Raw genomic sequence first — 24364 nt, 5'->3', positions numbered from 1 at the left:
TTTTTAATAATGGGTTTTGTAAAACCGAAAAGCATTGTCCACCAGGAAAAAAATCAGGAGGTTCTTGATTCTTCCACTAAATGTGCGAGATAACCGATCCATTTCTTTAGAAAAATCTCTTTCAGAAATTTCTGCAAGGATTAATTCTGATTCCGCCTGCGATTCTTTCAAAAATATCTTTAAGCAGAGTTTTACAGAAGTTCATCGAAAAAATCTTTAGAAAATTCCTACAGACAAGCTTGCTATTTGGTGAAAACATTCGCGAAATGATGCGATTCGCTTTTGACAACGAATACGTTTTCACCCTACCGCGCTTTAGCAAACCAACCTCCTGTACGAATAGCACACGAACAGAATCGACGCTGATCAGCATTGTTGGCTGCTCCTTTTCGCCGTTGAGCTGTTGCGTTCCAGCCAAGCCTGTCTTTTCATCGCTTTCGATGCTTTTCGATCACCTTTTCACGAAGCATCGATGGCTGGGAACGTTATTAGTGTGGTGTCGGTACATGCGAATGTTGCTTCTGTGTGGGTGTCGAGCGTTCGTGCCGTAGCTTCTAAAACCAACCCATTCGGTGTTGTTCGGCTGTTCGGATGAGCATGTGGCGGCACTGACAGAAGTGTGCAAAATCGTTCGTGAGTTACATCATGTTCGTTTTGCCACCTCTTCGCCTCTGGTCATCGCTGAGCAGTGTACAGTTCAATCGCAAGCGATAAAAATACAATTGATAAGTTGATTGAGCATTCATGAGGTGATATTTTGCATCATTGCCTACAGAGATTCTTTCGGAAGTTCATCTGAGGGTTTCTCCAAGAATTCCATGAGAATTTCCTCTTGGGTTTCCTACAGAAACTTCCAAACGACCTATTTTTTTAGAAATTTGATACTCTTTTAAGGAAATTTAAAAAAATCCATGGATAGTCAGAAGGCATCCATATTTAAAAAAAAACTCCTTGTTATAAGTTTCCAAGAAGATATTATTGAAATTTTTCTGGAGCGTTTCCGGGACAAAAGTATCTGAAGAAACTCCTTAAGATATCCCTTTCAATAAATTAAATTAAAAGTAGTTTCAAGGAAAACAAAATGCTTAACTTATTTCTGGAAAGAGTCTTGCAGATATCCGTAGATTAATTTCTGAAGGAATCTTTTAAGTCTGTCTGCCAAAATTTCTGCAGATACTGCAAACAAAGATCCTGGTGGAGTTCTTGTATAAATACATCAATAAATTTCTGAAGGATCCCTGGAGGATTTTCTGAAGGAATCTTTAGAGGAACTCATGGAGATATCTCTGAAGGAATTTATAGAATAATTTCTTGCAAAATTTCTTCTGGGCTAGTTACTTAAAAATCCCGAAGGAGAAACTTCTGAAGCAAATCTTGCAGAAAAAAATATCAAGAAGAACAGGAAAACCCTTTGCAGCTATTTATGGAAAGATTTCTTGATACATTCTTTTAAAAATGCCAAGCAATGGATTCTAGAGTAATTTATACAGGAATTGCTGGGTTAATCCATGGAGAAATTTCTGAAGTATAACCGAAAAAAATATGAAAGAATCCCTGAAGTGTGATCGGAATAATATCTAAGCAATCTCTGGATGAATAGTTAAGGAAACTTCTGGAGAAACCTCTGGTAGAACTTTCAGAATCTCTTGAGAGTTTTCTAGAGAAAAATCTTAATAAATTCCTGAGGGATTTTTGAATGAATCTCTGAAATAATCTCCGAATCTCTGTCAATTTCATTCTTTTTAAGATTTTTTTTTGGAAGAACACCTTGACGAATCCTCGGAGAAATTCCAAGCAGAATTCTGATAATACTTCTAGGGCAATTTTTCACAGAAATCTGAATAGAAATTCTTTCATGAACTTCCGTAGCAATCCTTTAAGATGTTTCCTAAATAGTCGCTGAAGGAATCACAGGCGATTTTTTTGTCTTGATTTAAGAGATTTTCAGCCCTAAACTGGTTCATCTCCGTGCTAAGTGCCCAAGTGGAATTTCCGAAAAAATTTCTGAAGAAACTCGTGGATTAGTTTTAAGATGATTCTTTTGTGAAATTTCTTGACAAATTTCGGTCCCAAGGAAAATTCTTGGAGGAGTTTCGGAAATAATCTCTGAAGGAATCCCAGGAGTAATTTGAAAGAAATACGTGGGCAGGAGTGTATCTTATAGGGATACTGGAGCAATCTTTGGGGAAATTCTTGCTTGAATCTTTCTAGGAAATCCCATGATAATCCGGAACATTTGGGAAAAAAATCTTGAAAGACTTCTCATAGGAATTTCTGGCAGTGTCTGGAGAAAACTCTTGAGCAGCATATGTGGAGTAATAAATTCTCAAAAAAAAAATTTGGGATTTATCTTTAGAATTCTTTTGCAGAACTCATAGAAGGAATACCTGCAAGAATGCCCCGTCCGCAATACACGGTTGAAACTGGAATGAATCACACTCTATTGGCACCGTCGTCGGTGGAGAGCCCGACTTACATGTGTATTGTGTAGCGGCAAGCGAAAGGGTATTGCCTCAATGAGAGTCTAATAGAGGTGTGGAAGAAGATACCTCGTGTGCGTGAGATCCGTGTCTGGTGCAAAACATGTCACTACTACAAACAAAGCGAGCTCCCATAAGAACGCGTGTCAAATAGTGACGTCACTATTTGTGTTTACATTTTTCTCTCCTTACTAATACATAGCCATCTCTTCTTCTTCCTCACCTGTAATATACTCTCATTGGTATTGCCTGATGATATGAGCCTCTGCACGAATTTGCCCTGTCCTGCTCACTCCCACAGAACATTTGAAAACAGCGCGCACAGTAAAAGTCAAATTTGACTTTTACTGTGCGCGCTGTTTTCATGTTTTCTGTGGGAGTGAACAGTAGGCCAGAATCGTGCAAAGGCTCATGGCTCAGGTTTGAACTCGATGGGAGTCGGTGATTGCTATATCCCGACAGGGAATATTGGGTTTCTAATTAATGTTTAGCCTACTGTGATAATTTGAGAATCCAGCCACTGAACCAAAATTTCCCAGCGAAATTTCACACTAATCAAACTTGTTTTGTTTACCTGCTGTGCATTCGACGCCCCTGTCATGAACTCAACCGAACTTGTGTATGCCAGCCGCTGAGAAGTCGTGTGCGAAATTTGTCTGAGATGATAATGAATTTCGGCCGAGTCTAAATGGGTGCAAATGTCGCACTACAATGCTGTTTTTTTTTACAACTGTAGGTATAAACTTTAATTTAAATTGGATTACTACCCAGCAATGGATGCTTTCAACAGAACTCGTCATTAAGATTTGTCTACTTTGCAATGAACCAGTCTAAAGTGCATCCACAGACAATATAACTACTATACTGTAAACAATATTATTTGGTATACTTACATACGAAATCATCGGAATATTCCAAGCGGAAGCCACCAAAGCTTCTGTGGTGCACGTTTCATCAGGACCAATAAATGCCGCAATCCCTTCGTCGCGCATCTCGGTCATTTTCCTTGAAATGGAAATGTGGTGCCATTGCGAAATGATTGAACAATAGAACTGATTAGATAATAAGCGGATTGAAGTAAACACGAAGGGTTGCAACATCGAAAACTTACTCAACATAAGATTCTAAATTTCGCGGTCTTCGAAACTGAAAACTACCAACTGAAAATAAATGAAAATAACACAAATTAGCTACATAATATTGAATCACAGAACAAAAATCAAACAAACAATTCAAAAACATACATACTATTAAATAAACATTAAAACACACGCTTCCCATCCTCTTCTGTTTTTCTAGTCGTACGCATCTCATCAAGCATCACATCAAGCATGCAATTAAACTTTGCATAAACAAATTTGCAAAAATCGATCTAATCCTCCTCTCAAAACATACCTTATCGGGAAGGCCTTGAGAGATTTTTGCGCTCCAATGTCCACCGGCTTCAGTTTGATTTTCTTTCCCGGAAGCAACGTGGTATCGTTATTGATGTTTTCGATGGCCAGTAACAGGGCTCCGAGAATCACCTGAAATAAAAGTTGTGCCAGTTTGTAGTGCATCTTTGGTGCTAGCATTCACTCTAGCCAAAAGTAACGAGCGCTCAATGTGTAACAGAGGAAAAAAACTGCGCTCGTGGCAATGAACTTCAAATGTATTTTTTATGTCCATCAGTAAAACACTGTGCAAGTTTGGGCATCAAAGGAAAATGTGTCACTTACAGGTGTGTTTTCTACCCTATTAGCCCGTCGAAGGTCACTACAGTATAATAGAGTACCGCTACCAACTGGTCACCGTTCAAACCGATTTTTGCTCAAGCCTAAGGGCAAAAGGAGAATCTGACCCCACTGGACGGCTTCGCCATTGCACAGCCCGGGCTTTATCACTCGCTATGTATTACCAATGTCTTATGGGCTGTAAAACGGTAAGTCGATAAGGAGAGTGTCCAACATACAGTGTATCAAACAATTGTCCGTATAGCAATTTTTTCGTCAAAATAATTTTTCATTCAAATGTTCTTAACTTTTTTATACGTCAATTTTATTTTGAACTATCATACACCATATATTGAAACTCCATTGGTAAAATTTTGAGCGAGATTGAATAAGTTTTCTGAAAGTTATAGATCTTTTTGTAAAGCTTGATGGTTTATTAACAAAACTTCAATACTCTATATCTCAAAGAATATTGTATGAAATATTTTCAAACTTTTTTGAGGGAACACTGACACACGAATATTTAATAAGCAATCTTGTTAATTTATTCATTACAAAAAATATGAAATATCTGTTTATGTAGTTGGCGTTGTTTATAAATTTACCATATTTTACACATATGATCTGCCAAACGTTTTCCATTAATAAAAGTGCATTAATTGAACGAAAAATACATAGGACATACTCTGCATATAGGTCCTGTATAAAAATATTACATTAAGAAAGTTTTAAGAAGGTTATAAAAATTGGCAATTTTATTGATCAAAATATGATAAATTTCCAAATGATACTCTGAACATATTCGAATTATTCATATTTTTTGTAGCAAATATAAAGCTTCAAACAAAGCTGCATATGAAAGCCTTACATATAAGCAAAAAATGGAAAAGTTTCATAAAGTACGTATTGGTCACAATATCAGCGTTAATGATTGACGTATGAAAAAAGTTATGAACATTTGAATGAAAAATTCGTCCAAATAAACGAAAATATTGCTGTACGGACAATTGTTCGATACACTGTAGCTTAGGTCCTCACAAGTTCCTACCTCATGCTTTCACGAGTCAAGCGATGGCAAAAACAGTCTGCAAAAAATTGTGTGTGCTTAGCTGGTACTGTAGCCTCGGCACTGTTGTCCTTCTGACTTCAGCTATATTGAAGAGGTATGACCCAAGCGTCTGTTCACCAAGGAGGTGCGGCTCAAATAACGTCTGTTTTGTTCTGTTCTGTTCTGTAACAGCCTGCACGTCGAACGGCCAGCGATGCGTAAACTTTGCAGCCTCCCGTGGTATGGTAGACCGAAGCACTTTATTACCCCGCAAAGATATCCACAAAGCCACCTGAAGATCACCCCACCATCAAACGGAAAACCAAATCGACCACGTTCTAATCGACGGTAAATTCTTCTCGGATATAACCAATATCCGCACATACCGCAGTGCGAATATAGAATCGGATCACTACCTAGTCGCTGTATGCATGCGCTCAAAACTTTCGACAGTTTGTAATTGCCGACTAGCTCAAGAGGGGAGCCTTCCTGAGACTCCCTGATACAACACCTCAGTGTCGGCATGCTTCTCGACAAGTTATTCGCGGCAGGGAATCTTGGCTCTGTCGTACATATAAACTCATGTCACTTCACATTTATACACATTTATTCCCGGACTTTTCCGGCCTTTTACTCTACTTACACTTCCCACATTCTTAAACCTGTTCTAACCTGTCTGTCCTTTACTTTTCTTTTCGAGCCCCCTTCTACCTTCCACCTTTTACCTCCAGCTTCCACCAGATCCTGTACGCTGGCGGCATTACGTAGTAGCCTTCGGGGTAACGATAGCAGCTACCGCGGATCCACCCGGTCGTCAGGCTGCCGAGTGTGTTGACGGACTCGATTGACGTCGGGGCATGATGAAACCGCCTAACGTAAGGGGGGGGGGCTACTGGTACACCCACAGAACCGAAGATCTGTCCAAAAATAGCGGAGTTAACCGAAGTACGGCTTTAGCACATTAGTCGTCTACGAAGGCATAGTCAGTTTACCTGATTTCCTTTTACACTTCAATCTCTTTTACTGCTATATCTTTCACACTTTCTATGCGGGCATAACCATCCGCACGATTTATAACTACGACCTTTTGGGTTGGCGGTCCTTTTGCAATTCTCAAGAATTATGTAGTCCAAATGGGTCAATGTCCTTCATACTCGGTCAGCGACCTAGACCATTCGTGTCCCTGTCTCATGCTCGTGCCCGTCAACCCGTCCTATTTTGTTTTTTCATCACCATTCCTTCCAGGCTACCAACAGGATCTGCTTGCCCCTCTGGTCGTAGGTTTTGGAAACTGGTGGCGTAGTATGGTAAACTGTTCAACTACGGTCTAGCAGACATATAACTAACGGAGAAAACTACACAACAGATACGAACACTTCCTGTACTTTTTTTATACAATATACGATTCCAATTCATACACAATCTCAAAAACACTCCACACTGAACTGCGAACACTTACAAGTTATTACCACGCGTCAAAGACGAACGCCGCGGCTCAACATCGAGCAACTTCGTAACGAAGACGTGGCTCAAGACTTCATGCAGCAGTTAGCAGTGACCCTATCAACGGAAGAGCAGCTTAGTGCAGCTACACTTGAAGATGGCTGGAGGGACATCCGATCCGCCATAGGTAGTACCTCGGCTACAGCACTAGGCTTCGCGACTCCGAATCACAGAAACGACTGGTACGACAGCGAATATGAACAGTTGAAAAACGAGAAGAATGCAGCATGGACGAGAATGCTGCAACACCGTAGGCGCGGAGCAGACAGAACTCAGTCCTCCGAAAGAAGAAGCACCAGCAGGAAGAACGAGATCGCGAAGCGAAGGAAGAGCTGTATCGCGCTAAGGACATAGGGAAGTTCTACGAGAAACTGAATCGCTCGCGCAGAGGCTTCGTGCCGATATGTGCCGAAACGTGTGGGAGACCTCTCACGAGCGAGCGAGAGATGGTCGAGAAAAGACGGCAGCATTACGATGAGAACCTTAATGGCGACGTTGCAAGCACCGGCGTGGTAACAGATCTAGGAGAACGTGCGCAGAACTAAAATACGATGGATAAAGTATTACCGGAGGAATGGATGGAAGGTATCGTGTGTCCCATCCCTACAAAAAGGGCCACAAGATAGATTACGGGAACTATCGCGCGATTACACTACTGTGCGCTACCTACAAGATACTCTCTCAAATTTTATGCCGCCGTCTATCACCGATTGCAAGAGAGTTCGTGGGGATACATGAGTGAACGCGCTACAACGGACAAAATGTTCGCGATGCCGCGAATACAACTTGACACACACATCACTTGTTCATCGATTTTATTTAAATCGGCGCATGATATAATCGATCGAGACCAGAGTTATACACGAATACGGATTCCCGGATAAACTGATTCGATTGATCAAAGCGACGATGGATCGAGTAAGTGCGTACTTTGAGTATCAAGGACAATGATGATGCATTGAGTTGATAAGGGGAGCGTCCAACATATGTGCTCATTCTGCGAATAGAGTGACGTGACAAAAGCCGTAATCGTATCGAGGTGAGAAATCTCGACCCGAATGATGTGACTCTCCAATTGATTTACACGGTTAGTGACTTCTTTTGAGTCGAGATTTCGCACCTCGATATACGACTCCGACTTTTATCACGTCACTCTATTCGCAGAAAGAGCCCAATAGTTCTGGACCTCACAAGTTCCTACCTCATGGTTCCACGGGTCAAGCGATGACAAATACCGCTAGCTAAAGAGTGTGCTTAGCTGGTAGTGTAGCCTGGGCACTGTTGTCCTTCTGACTTAAGCTAGATTGAGGAGGTACGTCCCGAGCGTCTGCTCACCAAGGCTCAAACAAGTATGTTCTGGAATCCAGCGGCTGAGTATGAAATGGTCTTCCTCCGGCTGCTATACGTAAGGTGTCTGCCCCACCGTGGTGGATAGGGGACCTTAGGCCAATACTGTTCTCGCCTACTGTCACGCCCACGCTGCGCTCATGAAGTGGGAACCTATTAATGAGAGGATGATTGTGGCCAGATTCAGAACACTGGTTCATCTCCTAATCGGCGTGATTCGGCTGCGAATTGCGAGAATCCATCAACAGGTGGAGAAAATCGGGCGTCGATTCAACACACGCAGACTAGAAGACGCTGCGTTAAAGCGGTTCTTCGTCGAGGAACTGGAGAACCGTGCTGCGGATATTCCGGAAGGTGGAAGCGTAGAAGAAGATACGCCTTCATCGCCACCGGCGAGAATAATTTGGGTGAGCTACGCACCCGGAGAAAGCAGTGGATCACAGATGACACGTGGAGGAAGATAGAGGAGCGAAAACACGAGGAGCCAAAGCCGTAGCCCGTCAGCGCCTCGGTTAGCGCTATTCAGCTCTCGAGAAGGAAGTGAAGCGCTCATGTAGACGGGACAAAAGAGCGTGGGCAGACACCCGAGCCGACAAGGCGAGAAAACCGCAAATACCGGCGACAATCGTCTCCTCTACGATGTCTCACGTCGCCTTAAGGACAAACGTCTTGAAATCTCGCTGCAACAGTGCATCAGAACTTCAGACGCATCGATCGTTTCACCGTAGACTTCGAGCGTAATGTCGTCGGCAAATCCGACAATCACCACTCCCACTGGGTACTCTAACCTCAACACCTCGTCGTACATGACATTCCATAACACCGGACCCAGGATGGAACCTTGCGAGACTCCTGAGGTTATGTGAAAGCACTTCCGACCCACCCCCGTGTCGTAAGGTACACCGGGGCAAGTTGAAACGGGTGGGGCAAGATGAAACGCGAAGTTTTGAAATAGATTTCAATACAATTTGGAAATGTATCCTTCGTTAAAAGATTCTTTGAATCCGAAAGTATGTGTTATGCCAATCAAATTGTTTATCATCATTGGATAACATTATGTTAATCCGCTGTTTCATCTTGCCCCACCCGTTTCAACTTGCCCCGGTGTACCTTAGACTAGTACACGATTCTGAAAGTAACTTCCGAGAATCTTGTACAGGTACTCCGGTATCCCCTCCGCAAGAGCGCATCGGCAATAGCAGACCAGCTGGCGCTATTAAGGCGAAACTGGAAGCATTTCCTCACTTTTTGGTTTTTGATTTTTTTTAAATAACGAAGCAATATTTTCAAAATCGGTTTTCGTGCACATGTAGAGTATGGATCAAGGTATCTTCTGATTTTTTTTTTTTTTGTAGTGGAAAATATTTTTCGTTTTTGCAGAAACCATTTTTGAACAAAATTGTACAAAAAAATGGTTTCTGCAAAAATGGAAAACATTTTCCACCTCAAAAAAATTCAGAAGATATCTTAACCCAAACCGAAGACGGCTAATAACAAGACAGACATCTACCCTCTTGCTCCATATACTTTGGGAGCTACAAGCACACTAGCGCCGCGAACGACTTCAGGGAACAACATCATGAATGAGTGTGCGTGCGATGCTACAATTTTCGTGTACGTATTATCATGCACACGCACACAATCATGTTTTAATGTTCCTGTGAATCGTTGAGGGCGTTTCAACCATGTCGCCTGCGACAGGGTGAGAGCTGTCTGTCTTGTTATTAGCCGTCTTCGCCCAAACTCTACATGTGCACGAAAACCGATTTTGAAAATATTGCTTCGTTATTTAATAAAACATCAAAAACCGAAAAAAATGAGAAAATGCTTCCAGTTTCGCCTTAAACGCATTCCTTACATCCATAGTCACTACCGCGCAAAAGCGAATTCCCCTCCTCTTAGGCTCGAGTGCTTTCTCGGCGGTTTTTGTAACCGACAATATAGCGTCTACGGTGGACCTCCCCTTCCGGAAGCCGTACTGGTTACTCGAAAGACCATTTTCGCCCTCGGTGAACCTCAACATTCTATTGAGGATGATCTTTTCAAGCACCTTCCCCGCCGTGTCAATCAAGCATATTGGTCTATATGCCAACGGGTCTCCGGGTGGTTTCCCCGCCTTTGGCAATAGTACCTGGCTCTGCCTCTTTCAAGCTTCTGGGAAAACTCCCTCGTCCAGGCATTTCTGCATAGCAGACCTGAACATCTCGGGAGCTTCTGCAATAGCTACTTTTAAGGCCAGGTTCGGAACTCCGTCCGGACCTGGGGCCTTACCTACGCTAAGGGACTTAGCTATCCCTGTAAGTTCCACATCGGTGACCCTCTCCTCATCGCCAGCCCCAGTCCCCGGCTGTCCTACGAAAGGAGGCCAAGGACTAGGATCATGACGCGGAAAAAGTCCTCCAGTGATCCCCTCCAACAACTCTGGAGATTGCTTTGTAGGAGCCATCACACCTCTCGTCTTGGCCATAACGATCCTGTAGGCGTCACCCCACGGGTTCGTATTGGCACTCTGACAGAGACCCTCAAAGCAGGCCTTTTTGCTTGCTCTTATCTCGGTCTTAAGCGCGGCTTTTGCAGCGGCGATCACCACCCGCCGTTCGTTTCGCTCTTCCTGCTTACGAACGTCTGAATAATGAAAACATCTAGCGAGTGTGGTCCTCAGGCGCAAGGATGCCCCAGACAAAATCATCGGCCTCCTTAAAGCACAGTACAGGGAATTTTCGTGCAGGGTGCTGCACAACGGTGTCTTGTCCGATCCCATCCGAGTCGTAGCTGGAGTGAGGCAAGGATGTTTCTTATCATCGCTACTGTTCCTCATAGAAATCGATGAGATTCTGGTAGGTGCGATTGATCGTGGACCAAGGTCTCACCATCAACGTCAACAAGACCAAATGACAACACGATCTACGTTTACCAAAAAAAAAACACATTAGTCCAAATTTTCAACTCGAACGTGAAATCTGTGCTGCTGTACGCCAGTGAAACTCGGTGTGTATCAGTGGAGAACTTTCAACGGCTGCAGGTCTTCATCATTTGAATTGGAGCTCGATCGTGATGTTTTGAAGTCAGCCAATAGCAACAGAAATTCGGGAGCAAAAGTGGAGATGGGTCGGCCACACTCTACGCAGGGGTTGGAACGAAATCTGCAAGCAAGTGTTAGATTGGAACCCAGCAAAGGCAGGCCAGAGGTCCATGGCATTGGCAAAGAAATAAAGGAAGTCGACAGAAATTTGACCTGGTCACAGGTCAAGGCGATGGCTGGCAATCGCCCAAGATAGAGATCTTTCAATTCGGCCCTCTGCACCAACCATGGGTGCTCAAGATTGTAAGTAGAGAGAAGAAGATAACAATGTTCACGAAATTTTTGGTACACTCAAACCTCCATTTAGGTTGGATCCAATTAGGTAAAATCTATTTAGGTCCCTCCATTTAGGTAACGTTACCTAAATAGAATTCCATCATTAAATTGATATCAGCTCCAGCATTGATGACGTCAAACCCGACATCAACCTATCATCCACCTGTTTCAATTTTGGCCACCAAACCCAACATAAACCCAACAGTTGTTCGATGTTGGTCCAACAATGGTCCAACATATGATAAAAATTGACCCGACATTCAATAATTTTTCAGTCTTGCGGAATTTTGCAGGGTTTTTCGTGTTTCGTGTCCAGCTAGTCATTTGAATGACAATTCTGATCTAAGACCCTCCAAAACCCGCGAAAACGTTCCTGTAGCCCCTCCCCTCCTGAAACCCATCCTCTCTTGAAACTCCTTGAAAGCCATCTGAAACTCCGCATGACCTCCTTTAAATCTCCTAGTAACTCTCCCTTCTTAAACTTCTTTTCACCCTTGTACTCCGTTTAGGTAATAAACTGAATCCATTTAGGTAAAAATTCTATTTAGGCAGTCCCGACTCGTTACCTAAAAGTGGTTTTGGTGTACACTCCCCGTAGGTTTTGTCGAGACATACATGATACGCGTCCTTTATGAGATCGGGACTTGGATCGGGATATTCGTTCTTCGGAGCATAGTGTAACATGTGCATGTCCCATAAAATTAAAAATAAATTTATAAATTATGTAAATTGTTTTGTGTTAGGAGGTAGGTCTAAAATTGCACACCGTCGTTGCATCACTCCCCCCAATCGCGCCCATAAAGTGCAAGAAAAAGGAGATTTAAATTAGGAAAAGAGGGATAAAATTAGACGAGTTGGAGCGAGCCCCATCCGGGACGGATCCCCGAGCGAAAAACCGGCTCTCTTTGGTTTGAGCTTGGGAAGTGAACAGGTGTGTGCTCGAGTGCTCCTGAAGTTAATATCGCGAACCGAAAAAAAAGAGTCCCTGATTTCGGATGTGCTACAGATCGGCCGTCGTGGCCTTGTGAACCCGTGATCCTCTGCAATAAGTGGCCGCGGTAATTGCCCGTTGTAACAAAAAAAAAAAAGGGAAAGTGAGCCGTGAAATCGAAGTGATCTCTAGTCCCGACTCCGGTAATCCCACGTGGGTGTGTTCAGGCCCGGATTGTGGTTAGGCCTAGAGAACGAAGAAGGCCAGCAATCGGTAAATCGTGGATAGAGCCTGTAGTAGAAATCTCGGAAGAAACGTTCTACCGTCTATCCGTCGCGAGTGTGCGAAAAAAACCCCAAATCAAACGCCTATCCGAACCTCCGAAGAGAAGAAGTGATTCCCCGTCTCCAACCGGACAGATACGTCCGTGCGCGTAGTGGGTGCGATCCGGCCAGCGAAGCGACGACCAACGACCAACGACGGTGTGGGCTAGGTGCCCCTGGGATGAGACTCAGGTAAGTCACATGCTCCATATCTACTATTAAAGGCCAATAGCCTACTTACAATAGATGTTGAGTCAACACGTGAGAGCCCTCCATCAATATTCAAACTTGTGTAAACATCGTTTCCGGATGTATATTTGCATCTAGTGTTCGTAATTTGACGAAACTATTGTGAATCGTAGATAAAGATCTGAATCGATGAATGAGTAGACGCAATTGATGTGCATGGTTTAAAGCATCATTTAAACTAAGATATCGCAGTCTTAATGTTTTTTATCGTTTTTTTTATCAATTTACCAGAACTTACCTTCGAGTGAACGTATCCGGCGAGAAATCCAATTGGCACTTCATTGTGCGACGAGGAAAAATCGAGCGCCTTCCGTCTGCCATTAGCAGCACCAGGAATGGGCCAGCTTCCGGTGAAATTGTTATTATTATTGTCACTAATTCGGACACAGTCGCAACTAGCAGCGTGTGGTTGCCGCAGGAGGCTAAACGTCGCCCCGATGGACATCTGCAGGCAGCACAGCTTGGCCGCCATAAACAACAGCACTGAGAGGTGATGGAACTTTTGATTGCTCTGCTCCATCCCCACCACACTACCGTTCCACTGCTGAGAGGCGAAGGCGACTAGCAACTAGTAACTCCGAGTGCGGTGCAGTTACGCACAGATGGCCGCTTTAATGGCACAGTGTGGGCTGGGGGTTGATTGATTAGCGGCGGTGTCCTGAAGGAAAAAAAAAAACTTTCAGCCTAAATCTGTGGACTCACAAGGATCGTCAAGCCTACAAGAATTTTTCAATACATCTGTTTTCTGATATTTCACTGTTTTGCAAGGCATTTAACTGAAGTGGGATGATTTAAATGGAATTAGAGGGAATCAGTGTAAAATGTCTATTTGGTATTTAAATATTAACTACAACGTCCTAGATATCGAGTAAAATTTACTCATGAAATATCATCATTCTAACATATTTGGCTTTTGATCTAACCAATATTGACGAGCTTTCCATTTAATTGTGAATTACTTTTGTTTGGGTAAATATTGGTGGATCCTTCTCCTTCTTCTTCTTAATATTTTCCTTCTTCTTTTTCTCTTTCTTCTTTGTTTTCTTCTTCTTTTTCCTTTTTTTCTTCTTTTTTTCTCCTATCTTTTTTTTTCTTTTCACGCTTTTGGCGCAGACGCTTTTGGTCCATAACAATTTCTTCTACTTTTTCTCAGCTAAGAATTACCTCAACTACAGCTTGGCTTTAAGAACGAATTTTGTGCCCACATATACTCGGGGTAAGAATGCTCCCCAGTAATCGTTTAAATTTGAAACAACTAGTCTGAAATCTCTTTCAACAACTTTTCATTCAACCCCATTTGATAGCTTGATTCATGACATCAACTCACACTTTGCTTCCTCTGCCAAACAAAAGTGTTAATACCCGAAAGATTCGCTAAACTGACATCAATCAAGCTGATCTAATAAACGAACAATTTGCCCACCATCCACCAGCAAGTTTACTCCCACTACACTCGTTGATTCCAGTATAGTGCCTAATCTCCCGTTCTTCTGGTGGCACATCGCAATTCACACCCTCAGCAGACAGTAGGTACAGGACACTAACTGACACGTGCTTTTCGGCTCGACTGTTGTTTCGGAAATTTATTACTTGAAAAGCTTACCGGAATCTACGTGGGTTACAAAGGGCGGTAACATTTTATTATAGTCTGAAATTATGGTGTTAACCAGCAGTGGTTTGCAAACGAGAGAAACTGGCTTTATGGAAAAAATATCTTCTGTCGAATAACACTAGTTTACAGCTTTACCAAATTGAAGTCGTGACAAATCGAGGTACAGGGAATAGTCAAAATAATTGGGGCAGATAACATTTTTACTTTAAAAAAATGTTCTACTAACTGTGGATTTTTGAAAAGGGCACCAAATATTCTGATTTTTTTTTACTCTAAGTTCATCAACTAATTGTGTATCAGTGGTCCAAATTTGGAAAAGATCGGGCTATTCATCACGATTCTAGAAAAAGGAATAATTTTTCTATAGCCAACTTTGAGATGTTATATCTTCGGATTCAATGAACCGAATGCAATGAAATTTTTATCATTTATGACTAATATAATGAACTTTAAAAAACGTTTGACTGGAAACCTACCTTTCCAGAGATCGGAGATGTCTCACACCAGGCTTGTCCGCACTGAGTGCATGAAAATTCTGCTCTTTTGATTTACACCACCAAAACCATCGTATTTTTGGAATCTTCCTATCTCACCTGATAGAAGGATGTCTGAATATCCTAAATGTCATTTTGAACAGTCAAAAAATTGCACCGTAGTGTCACACTGTGCGCGCAAAGAGAATTTCACCCGGGTGAATTCACCCCAGTGAATTTCTCTTTGCACGCTCAGTGCGGCACTGCGGTGCGATTTTTTGACAATTCGAAATGACATTTAGGATATTCAGACATCCTTCTATCAGGTAAGATAGGAAAATTGCATAAATATGATGGTTTTGGTGGTGTAAATCGAAAGAGCAGAATTTTCATGCGCTCAGTGCGGACAAGCCTGTCTCGCACTATGCTAAGAATCTTCCCCGGCCCCAAAACTGTCCACACACAAAATTTCACGCCGATCGGTTCAGTAGTTTCCGAATCCATAAGGGTCAGACAGACAGCCATTCCATAGAAAAAACGATATAGTGAAACTCCGATTGTCGTGAAACTTGGTGGGTTCGTAGTTCATCGAAAATAATTAGACCCGCGTTTTTTTATATTCGTCAATAGGGTGACCAATTTTCAAATACAAATCAAAAAATCATATCTCAAAAACTGAAAAACAAACATTTCTGATTTTTTGATATGTTACGCCAAATTTGCCTCAGTGAGAAACTTTCAAAAATTCTCAACAAACACAACATTACACTAGCACATAAACCACGTGACAAAATCAAAAACACTGTATTCAGTCGGTTGAAAGACCCAATTCCAAAATTGAAAACTAAGAACGTTGTGTATGCCGTACCATGCGGCACCGAAGACGGGAAGGTGTATGTAGGACAAACCGGACGAATGCTGAAAACAAGGATCAACGAACACCAGAACAACATAAGAAAAAAGGAGTCAAAAACAGGTCTAACCCAACACCACCTAGATGAAGGACACAACTTCGATTTCGCAAACACGGAAATTCTGGAAAGGATCGACAACCAGGCAAGCAGAACCATTGCGGAGGCCTTCCACATTAAGCTGCTCGGTGACGACAAAATTGTTAACATGCAGCGCGAATGTGGAGGGATCGACTCAGCGTACAACGGTCTAGTGGGTAAAATACGAACACTCTCAACACATACGAGCAGACCGAACCGAGTGACGCAACCGAACCAACACGAAGATGGATAGATGTGTGAAAAGGGGGGTTTAGTAGTAAAGCCACACTGGTGGCAAGAACATCGATTTATACAAGTGGGTGAAGAAAATTGTAAGATGAATTTTAAGATTGTAACTATTTGAAAATATATTTTAGATCTGATGATGGCTGAAAGTCAGTAGGCCGAAACGTTATAAATCGTGTTTTAGTGTGTTGCAATCACCGAACAAAATCAACAATCCCTAAATATACAACTCAACGGTGACCAAAACCCTTAAGAATAAAATCGTTTGATAAAGGAAGGGAAGATGCATTTAGAGCGAGAAATTGCAGAGAAGTATGGCAGCCATGTGAGAGAACTGCTGCGACAGTACCAGAAAACGGCCATGGTACTAGCGAGAACGAGCAACCAGATAAAGTTCTTGCTGAATTGTAGAAAGTGCAAGGTGCTACCGATATGCTTAAACTACAAGGTACATGTCAACTTAAGGAACGAGAAGTCACACCGGCAATTAGAAAAGGTGCTGTTCAGACAAAAAATCCGAGTGTTGAGTATAATGGTAGCGGATGGCAAGAGAACATCGACATGGACAAAGAAGACGAAAGCCGACTTGAGGAACAAGTTGGAGCGAGTGTTAGAAAGAGAGGACTTCGAAAGGACAACGAAAATGGTGGAAAGCAGAACTGCGAGAGTATATATGACCACGAAGGAGAAAGAAATGAAGAAAATGGAGATGCTGAAAAAGAAGAGAATCGCCGAGTTGAGCCACGAAGCGACTTGGGTGGAGAACACTACCAACACGCCATTGCCGGACTACCTAGAACGAACGTTGATGCTGGGCCCGAACTACAACGTCCCAAATCGTGAGAAATTTCCCTACATCGAGACGGTTGCAGAAATTGAGAAAGCAATAAAACCTAAGGAGAATGTTGACGAGATTCGAGCCGAGGTGACAACAGCGATGTCCAATTTCATCAACTACAACAACCAGCCTCGCCACCACCAACAAGAATGGATCGCCAAGGATGTAGGAAGAAGCAGAAAGTTCCTCAAGGAGAACCCGACCATTCTAATAACCAAAGCAGACAAGGGTAACAAGACTGTAATCTTGTCGGCGGAGGAGTATGAAACAAAGATGGAGGAAATGCTTCAAGATGCTACCACGTATCAGAAAATCAACTACGACCCAACGGCGAGAGTGTCCCGGAAAATCAAATCAATCCTGGACGGGTGGAAAGATAGTAAGTACATCGACGCCAAAACCCACCGGAAACTGAACATTTCGGATTGCAATCCACCGCGGATATATGGACTTCCGAAAACCCACAAACAGGGAAGACCATTACGTCCGGTAGTATCGACCATCGGGTCCACAACGTACAGGTTAGCGCAGTTCCTCTCTAACATCCTTGGGAAAATCGTCGGAAAAACGGAAAACCACGTAGTCAACAGCTTCACCTTTGCAACAGAGGTAACAGGAGTACAGACCGACGAAGATGAGGTGATGTTTTCGCTTGACGTCACATCGCTGTACACGAACGTACCGGTAGAATACGCTTTAGAGTGTATAAACCGACGTTGGAACGAGCTCGAAGACCACACACCGATAGACAAAAACAGCTTCACTGCTGCCGTCAAGCTAGTGTTGGGATCCACGTTCTTCGCCTACAAAGGAACCTTCTACAAGCAAACCTTTGGGGTACCGATGGGTTCCCCTCTATCGCCCGTCGTCGCGAACCTCGTCATGGAACGACTGGAACAGGAAAGCATGAGAACGTTGGAGGAAAAGCAAATATCGTTGAAAGTGTACCGCCGCTACGTAGATGACTGTTTCTGTATTGCGAAGGAGGCTCACATAAACATGATTGTAGATGTCTTCAATGAGTTTCACGACAAGTTGAAATTCACGGTTGAACGAGAGGATAACGATAAACTCAAGTTCCTGGATATGACTCTACAAAGGACAAATGGTAAGATCACAAAGATATGGACACCCAAACAAACGAATGGAAGATATTTGGATTTTCATTCGGAGAGCCCCTTCCAACACAAGAAAAACACGGCGATCGCACTCATAGACCGTGCGATCAAGCTAACAGATGCCTCCGAAAGACCAAAAACAATAACAACAGTCAAACAAATTCTACTAAAAAACCATTACCCAAAATGGTTTATCACCAAATTGTTGAAAAACAGGACCCATCAACACTACAACACCATACAGTGGGAGGAAACCGGAAGAAAGGAAATGAAGTTCGTGTCTACACCCTACATACCATGCCTCAGTGAGAAACTTTCAAAAATTCTCAACAAACACAACATTACACTAGCACATAAACCACGTGACAAAATCAAAAACACTGTATTCAGTCGGTTGAAAGACCCAATTCCAAAATTGAAAACTAAGAACGTTGTGTATGCCGTACCATGCGGCACCGAAGACGGGAAGGTGTATGTAGGACAAACCGGACGAATGCTGAAAACAAGGATCAACGAACACCAGAACAACATAAGAAAAAAGGAGTCAAAAACAGGTCTAACCCAACACCACCTAGATGAAGGACACAACTTCGATTTCGCAAACACGGAAATTCTGGAAAGGATCGACAACCAGGCAAGCAGAACCATTGCGGAGGCCTTCCACATTAAGCTGCTCGGTGACGACAAAATTGTTAACATGCAGCGCGAATGTGGAGGGATCGACTCAGCGTACAACGGTCTAGTGGGTAAAATACGAACACTCTCAACACATACGAGCAGACCGAACCGAGTGACGCAACCGAACCAACACGAAGATGGATAGATGTGTGAAAAGGGGGGTTTAGTAGTAAAGCCACACTGGTGGCAAGAACATCGATTTATACAAGTGGGTGAAGAAAATTGTAAGATGAATTTTAAGATTGTAACTATTTGAAAATATATTTTAGATCTGATGATGGCTGAAAGTCAGTAGGCCGAAACGTTATAAATCGTGTTTTAGTGTGTTGCAATCACCGAACAAAATCAACAATCCCTAAATATAAAAAAAAAAGAAGTTTTAAATCCGGCAACTGGTTCAAAAGTTATGATTTTTTGAAAATTTCTAGTTTTTGAAAACCTTGATTTTTAGGACCACCCTATCTGAAAATTGGTCACCCTAATGACGAAATAAAAAAATCGGGTCTAATTATTTTCGATGTACTACAAACCCACCAAGTTTCGCGACAATCGGAGTTGCACTGTATCGTTTTTCTATGGAATGACTGTACAGTGATAGACATTCGTTTAGCCGAGGCCAAAAATTTTTCAAAAAAGTGTCAGGAAACTCATACAAAAGATTCTATGATTAAACTTTTTTATCGTAGTGATAGTATATCTAGTACTGTTTTATAAAAATGTGATACATCACACTTACATATACACTTAAACAAAAACGAAGGTAAAATCCCTTCAAATGCCATTTTTGGCCTAGACATTCGTTTAGCCGAATTGTACAATTTTTAGAATTCCATAACAAGAAACTAACAAATTTCGGAAAATGTCCAACAAAATCATTTTGTATGGTGACCTGCGTTATAGATCGACTTGTAAATCATGAATTAGATTGTTTTTTGGAAGTGTTGCCATATTAATTTTGCATGCATCACATATAAATATGTCATAATATTGTAAATGTTTCCAAATAGAGATGTAGTTATTTTTATCGGAAGTGTTTCAAAAGAATCTAATGAAGGTTTCATGACCAAAGCAGGTTGAAAATTTACAAAAATCGATGTTTTTAACAGAAAAAAATAACGCAAACCATGTGTTCCGTCGTGGAACGGGGATTTTGCGGGGTGAACGGATTCGGGACCGGTAGTTCGACTAGAGTGTGGACTGTATAATTTCGGCTTCCACTGGCACAAGAAAAAGACGGTTGTTTCACTAAAACTTAAATAAAGAATTGTATTTCGTATTCGTTTGAAATTGTCGGGGTCGAATCTAAGGCTGTGACCATAGTGGGTAAGGTGAGATGCGATCGGATGCGATAAGTTATGAGATGAGAAGAGGGAAGTTTGATAGGCCATAGTGCATGAGGTTTTCAATGAGGGTGCGCATGTTGTTTTCACATTCTTTTTCGCCTATTTCGTGCGCATCAACGACTCGCGTGATTTGATCGATGAAGTCGCTTGTATGTTGAAGCGCTTCTTTGGATGTGGGCAGTGAAATGATCGTTTCATCTGTAAGAGCGGAAAGATAAAATGCACCTGCTTTGGGCTTGTTCACAAATGTCATAACGCTGGAGGGGGTGGGTGGGTGTCCTTCATGGTGTTACAGCCCGAACGAATAAAATTTTTCCCCATATAAATAGTGTTACGATGGGGTGGGTGGGTGCCAGGAAAGGCCAATTTCCTTATGAAATTTGTGAATGAACCCTTTTTGTTTTGTGCGGGCCGTTTTTTTTTTGCTATAACTTAGTCAGTTTTGATCCTGTTGCAATAGCAAAAACCGACCAGTTTAAAAAAACAAATCTGGTGTAACTGTACAAGATTGAGATTATTGAATTAATTATTTGATAAAAGAATGTATAAAATGTAATTAAATCCGCGTGAGGGATGTCTTACACATACACATATTTTTACTTTCCGGACTGAGGTATCTGAGTGTTGATTTCAATTTAAATCAATATGAGACTGTTATACTGATTTTCGGCAATAAAACATTATTTTATTGTGCTGATCTCGGCAAAAAGAAACAAAAAATCGGCAAGTATGTATTATTTAAGGGTATAGATTTTTTTATTACAAAATTTTCGGCGACATCTACGAGAAAAGATGTCTCTACAGGGTGTCTACTACCTGGAAAAACCTGGAAAACCCTTAATCCTCAGGGAATTTTATTTAACTGGGAAAAACCTGGAATACTCTGGGAATTTCTTGAGTACTCAGGGAAATTTTACTCCGAAAAAAAAAGTCATTGGGTCGTATGAACCTGGTAGTAAAAATCCATATAGAAATTTCGCTACAAGGATTTTTTTCCAGAAATTCCGTCAGAATTTCTTTCTGGAACTTCTTTAACAATATCTCCTGGAATGTCTCCCAGGATTTGTTATAAAATTCCATTCCGCATTTTTGACGCTAGTTTTCTTGGTATTCCTTTTTGATTTTTTTCCGGAAAGGTATACTTCCGGATTCCTTCCAGGATTCCTAAATTCCAACCGATTTCTCCTGGAGTTTTTCACGGGGATGCTATTTCTTCTCAGAGTTCCTCCAGTGTTTTGCTCAAACAAATCTTCTACCAGAATTTATTCCGAATACTCTATAAGAATGTCTGTCGGGATAAATCGTGGAATTTCTTTCGACACTCCTCACGAAAATTCTACCTGATTCCTTCCGGTGTTCCTCTTGGGACTTCCCCCGAAGATCTGCACAGAATGTTTTTCAGAGTTGCTAAAGAAGTTATTCCTGGGGTTCCTACTAAAGTTTCTCCAAGGATTTCTGAAGGAGTTTTCACGAATTTACTGCAAGAGTTCCTCAAGAGATTTCTTTTATTTTTTCCTGTGATATCTTCAACCCATTGCTTTGGGCTTTCTTCGAGATGTTCTTCCTGGTCTCCTACAGGAATTTGTTAAAAGTTTTTGCGATGTTTATTTTGAAGTTTTACCTGAGATTTTTCTCGGAGTATCTCCTGGAACTTCTCTCAGAAGATTCCTTCCGATGTTGGTCATGAGATGTCTCTCAGAGATACCCTGGATTTTCCTCTAAGGTTTTTTTCCAGAGTGCCTCCTGGGATTTCTACAGGAGTTATTGCTGATATTTCTCATTGAATTCTTCTCTTGCATATTTTCAGAGCCAGGCTGTTTCTTGTAGTTGTACCGGATTTCTTATAGTGATCCACCTGAGAGTTTTTACAGATATTCTGTGCATTATTCCCAAAATTCTTCCCGGAATCTTTACCAGAAATTGTCCCGAGATTCTGGATATTCCTTCAGGAATTTCTCCCAAAGTAATTGCAGGGATTCTTCTACGGGTTTTCCTCAGAATGTCTCCTGAGATAACTTACGAAATACCTTATAGGAAATTCATGAAGAAATATTCGAGGGAATTCAAATAAAATCTTGCGAGAAACTCCGCAAAGTGTAATTGAAGAAATCTCGACAGGATCTTCAGGAAAAACCTGAGAAAAAATGAGACACCTCGAAAAAAGTTCGAGATAATAGTAATCCCGAGAAAAAATATTAAGGACATCCAAGGAGGAATTCTGAAAACCATATGGAATCTTGAAAGCAGCTGCGGACGAAGTTCCGCGAGGAAAACAAGAGGAATATCGGAAAACTATCGGTAAAAATCCAATAGTTTATGGATTGCTGTCCCGGAAAACCGTTAAAAAAGGCATGGACACTGGCTTCAGCCGGCGGCTGTACCGATTGAATGAAACTTACAACGGAGTGGCTACGGATAAGAAGCTATTCTCGTGAAAATTTTCATCGGTCGGAGCGGGAATCGAACCCTCATCCACCCGGACTCTAATTGCATGGCTACGACATTCTTGAAGAAACTTTGAATAGTTTTGGATGGATCTTCAGGAAGAATCCAGCGAGAATCTCTAGTATATCGGAAAACCTTTGCAAGAAATATCGGGACGTACTCAAACAGATATCTCGTGTGAAAGAATCTTGCGGAAAGCCAGGAAGATACTTTGGAAGAAATTCCAGGAATAATGCTCAGAAATATTGAAAGAATTTTTGAAGAGTAGGGGAACTTACGTATTTTCGGCAATTTTGTTCTCTTCGTCATGGCGGGTTTTTTGAAACCTGTTGAACTCAGAGTTGGCATCAAATTCTTCCCAACCAAATTGAATATAATCAAGTTTTAGGCAATTTGACCGGCATAAATCCCTCATGACGAAGAGAACAAACCTGGCGATGATACCCTAAGTCACCCTTTATAGTTTTTAGAAAATTTGGGTTATTTTTTAAATTATAAACTTTTAAAATTTCATCTGGAAAAACCTGGAAAACTCAGGGAATTTTATTTTGAGTTATGAGTAGACACCCAAGTACACAATATTCATCATATATTAGGTAAAAGAGTATCAATCGAAATCGATGTCACACTCTTTTCTAGTTTTGCCTGACAAAGAAGAAAGCAGAACCTTTCAATCAGCAATTAAGTTCAATACCATAAAACCTTAAACATTCTAACTTGCACATGATAACATGCACTGGACAAACGACCATATCAAACATTAATCACTTGATTGAAATCCCGAACAGAGAAAATAAAATGTTTTCTTATATAATAACAAAATTATGCTGTAAAAAACTTACACGACTTGATGGAATACTATTTTATATGCAATGAAATATGTTATTTTACATAATGATCGTTAGACAATATGATAAATTTTTATTACGTCCGGTCCATCAAAATGCATGTCGTGTGAAAAGGCATTGAGTTATGTTTAAAAACAACAACATATTAACGCATTTTATATTACCTACTAGCATTCCCAACACATTAAATCCGCATTGCTTTACATACACAACGAGCGCAATCATAAAATCCATACCCGACCAGCATTCTCTTGCGTTCTCTTGCGATCACATGCGTCGAATCAGCTCCATCGCATCTCCGCACTCATCGCAACTCATCTACTATGTGCGGCTCATGCGTTCTGCATATAGTTTCCACAGAGTGTGCTTCGACGCTTATCCGATCTCTTATCTCTTTGCATCGCACCTCAGCCACTATGTGCTCAACGTAAACTGTTTCGGTGCGTACACGTCGGCGGTTGAATGTTGACTCTTGTGCGGTGGCGGCGTCGAGCGCACTCAACGTACTGAGATGAATGGAAAAGGATGTATGACGAAGACGGTCTTGATGATGGAGGAAAATTCCTTGAACAGAAGAAGCTGATTGGTTCGGGCGTTGATGATGATGGTTACTGCTGGAACATGAGGACGATTGATGGTTTCGGCATAATCGGCGGTTGGCACATAAGGATCACGCTGTACATGAATGGGCGATTGTTCGGTCGATTGTTGCGTGCATGATTGATCATGTGATCGCTCGGTCGGTTGGAAGGGCAGCCGAACGGCGTGGAATAAAGTGGGGAAATTGATGGCAGAAACATTCGTACTATTTCTTCGCGTT

At 41.8% G+C, this 24364-nt stretch overlaps 2 protein-coding genes across 5 annotated transcripts in view; one reads left to right on the top strand and one right to left on the bottom strand.

The window, feature by feature from the left end:
• Window positions 1–24364, bottom strand: part of LOC109433032 (guanylate cyclase 32E) — a 92141-nt gene that overhangs the window by 41266 nt on the left and 26511 nt on the right. The window contains exons 2-4 of one of the 3 annotated variants that reach the window (XM_029855507.2): window positions 13190–13609; window positions 3876–4006; window positions 3374–3485 (exon numbers count right to left, since the gene is read on the bottom strand). In XM_029855507.2, coding sequence (XP_029711367.2) covers window positions 3374–3485; window positions 3876–4006; window positions 13190–13471 — 525 coding nt within the window. In that variant the 5' untranslated portion in view covers window positions 13472–13609. Of the gene's footprint in view, window positions 1–3373; window positions 3641–3875; window positions 4074–13189; window positions 13610–24364 lie in introns of those variants that run through there. The other 2 variants (XM_062851160.1, XM_062851159.1) reach the window with 2 other exon arrangements.
• On the top strand, window positions 15768–19269 carry LOC134287025 (uncharacterized). 2 transcript variants are annotated; one of them, XM_062848732.1, is made up of 2 exons: window positions 15768–16204; window positions 16960–19269. In XM_062848732.1, exon 2 carries the CDS (start codon window positions 16969–16971, stop codon window positions 19051–19053), a length of 2085 nt encoding a protein of 694 aa, XP_062704716.1. In that variant the 5' UTR covers window positions 15768–16204; window positions 16960–16968; the 3' UTR covers window positions 19054–19269. The 2 variants fall into 2 exon arrangements, with proteins under 2 accessions (XP_062704716.1, XP_062704715.1); XM_062848731.1 differs by having other exon boundaries at window positions 15768–16344; window positions 16406–19269.

This window comes from Aedes albopictus, chromosome 2, assembly GCF_035046485.1.
Source record: "Aedes albopictus strain Foshan chromosome 2, AalbF5, whole genome shotgun sequence".
NCBI classification, from domain to species: Eukaryota; Metazoa; Arthropoda; class Insecta; order Diptera; family Culicidae; genus Aedes; species Aedes albopictus.
Note: the sequence above shows the minus strand (reverse complement) of the source record. Positions and strands in the feature narration are given on the sequence as shown.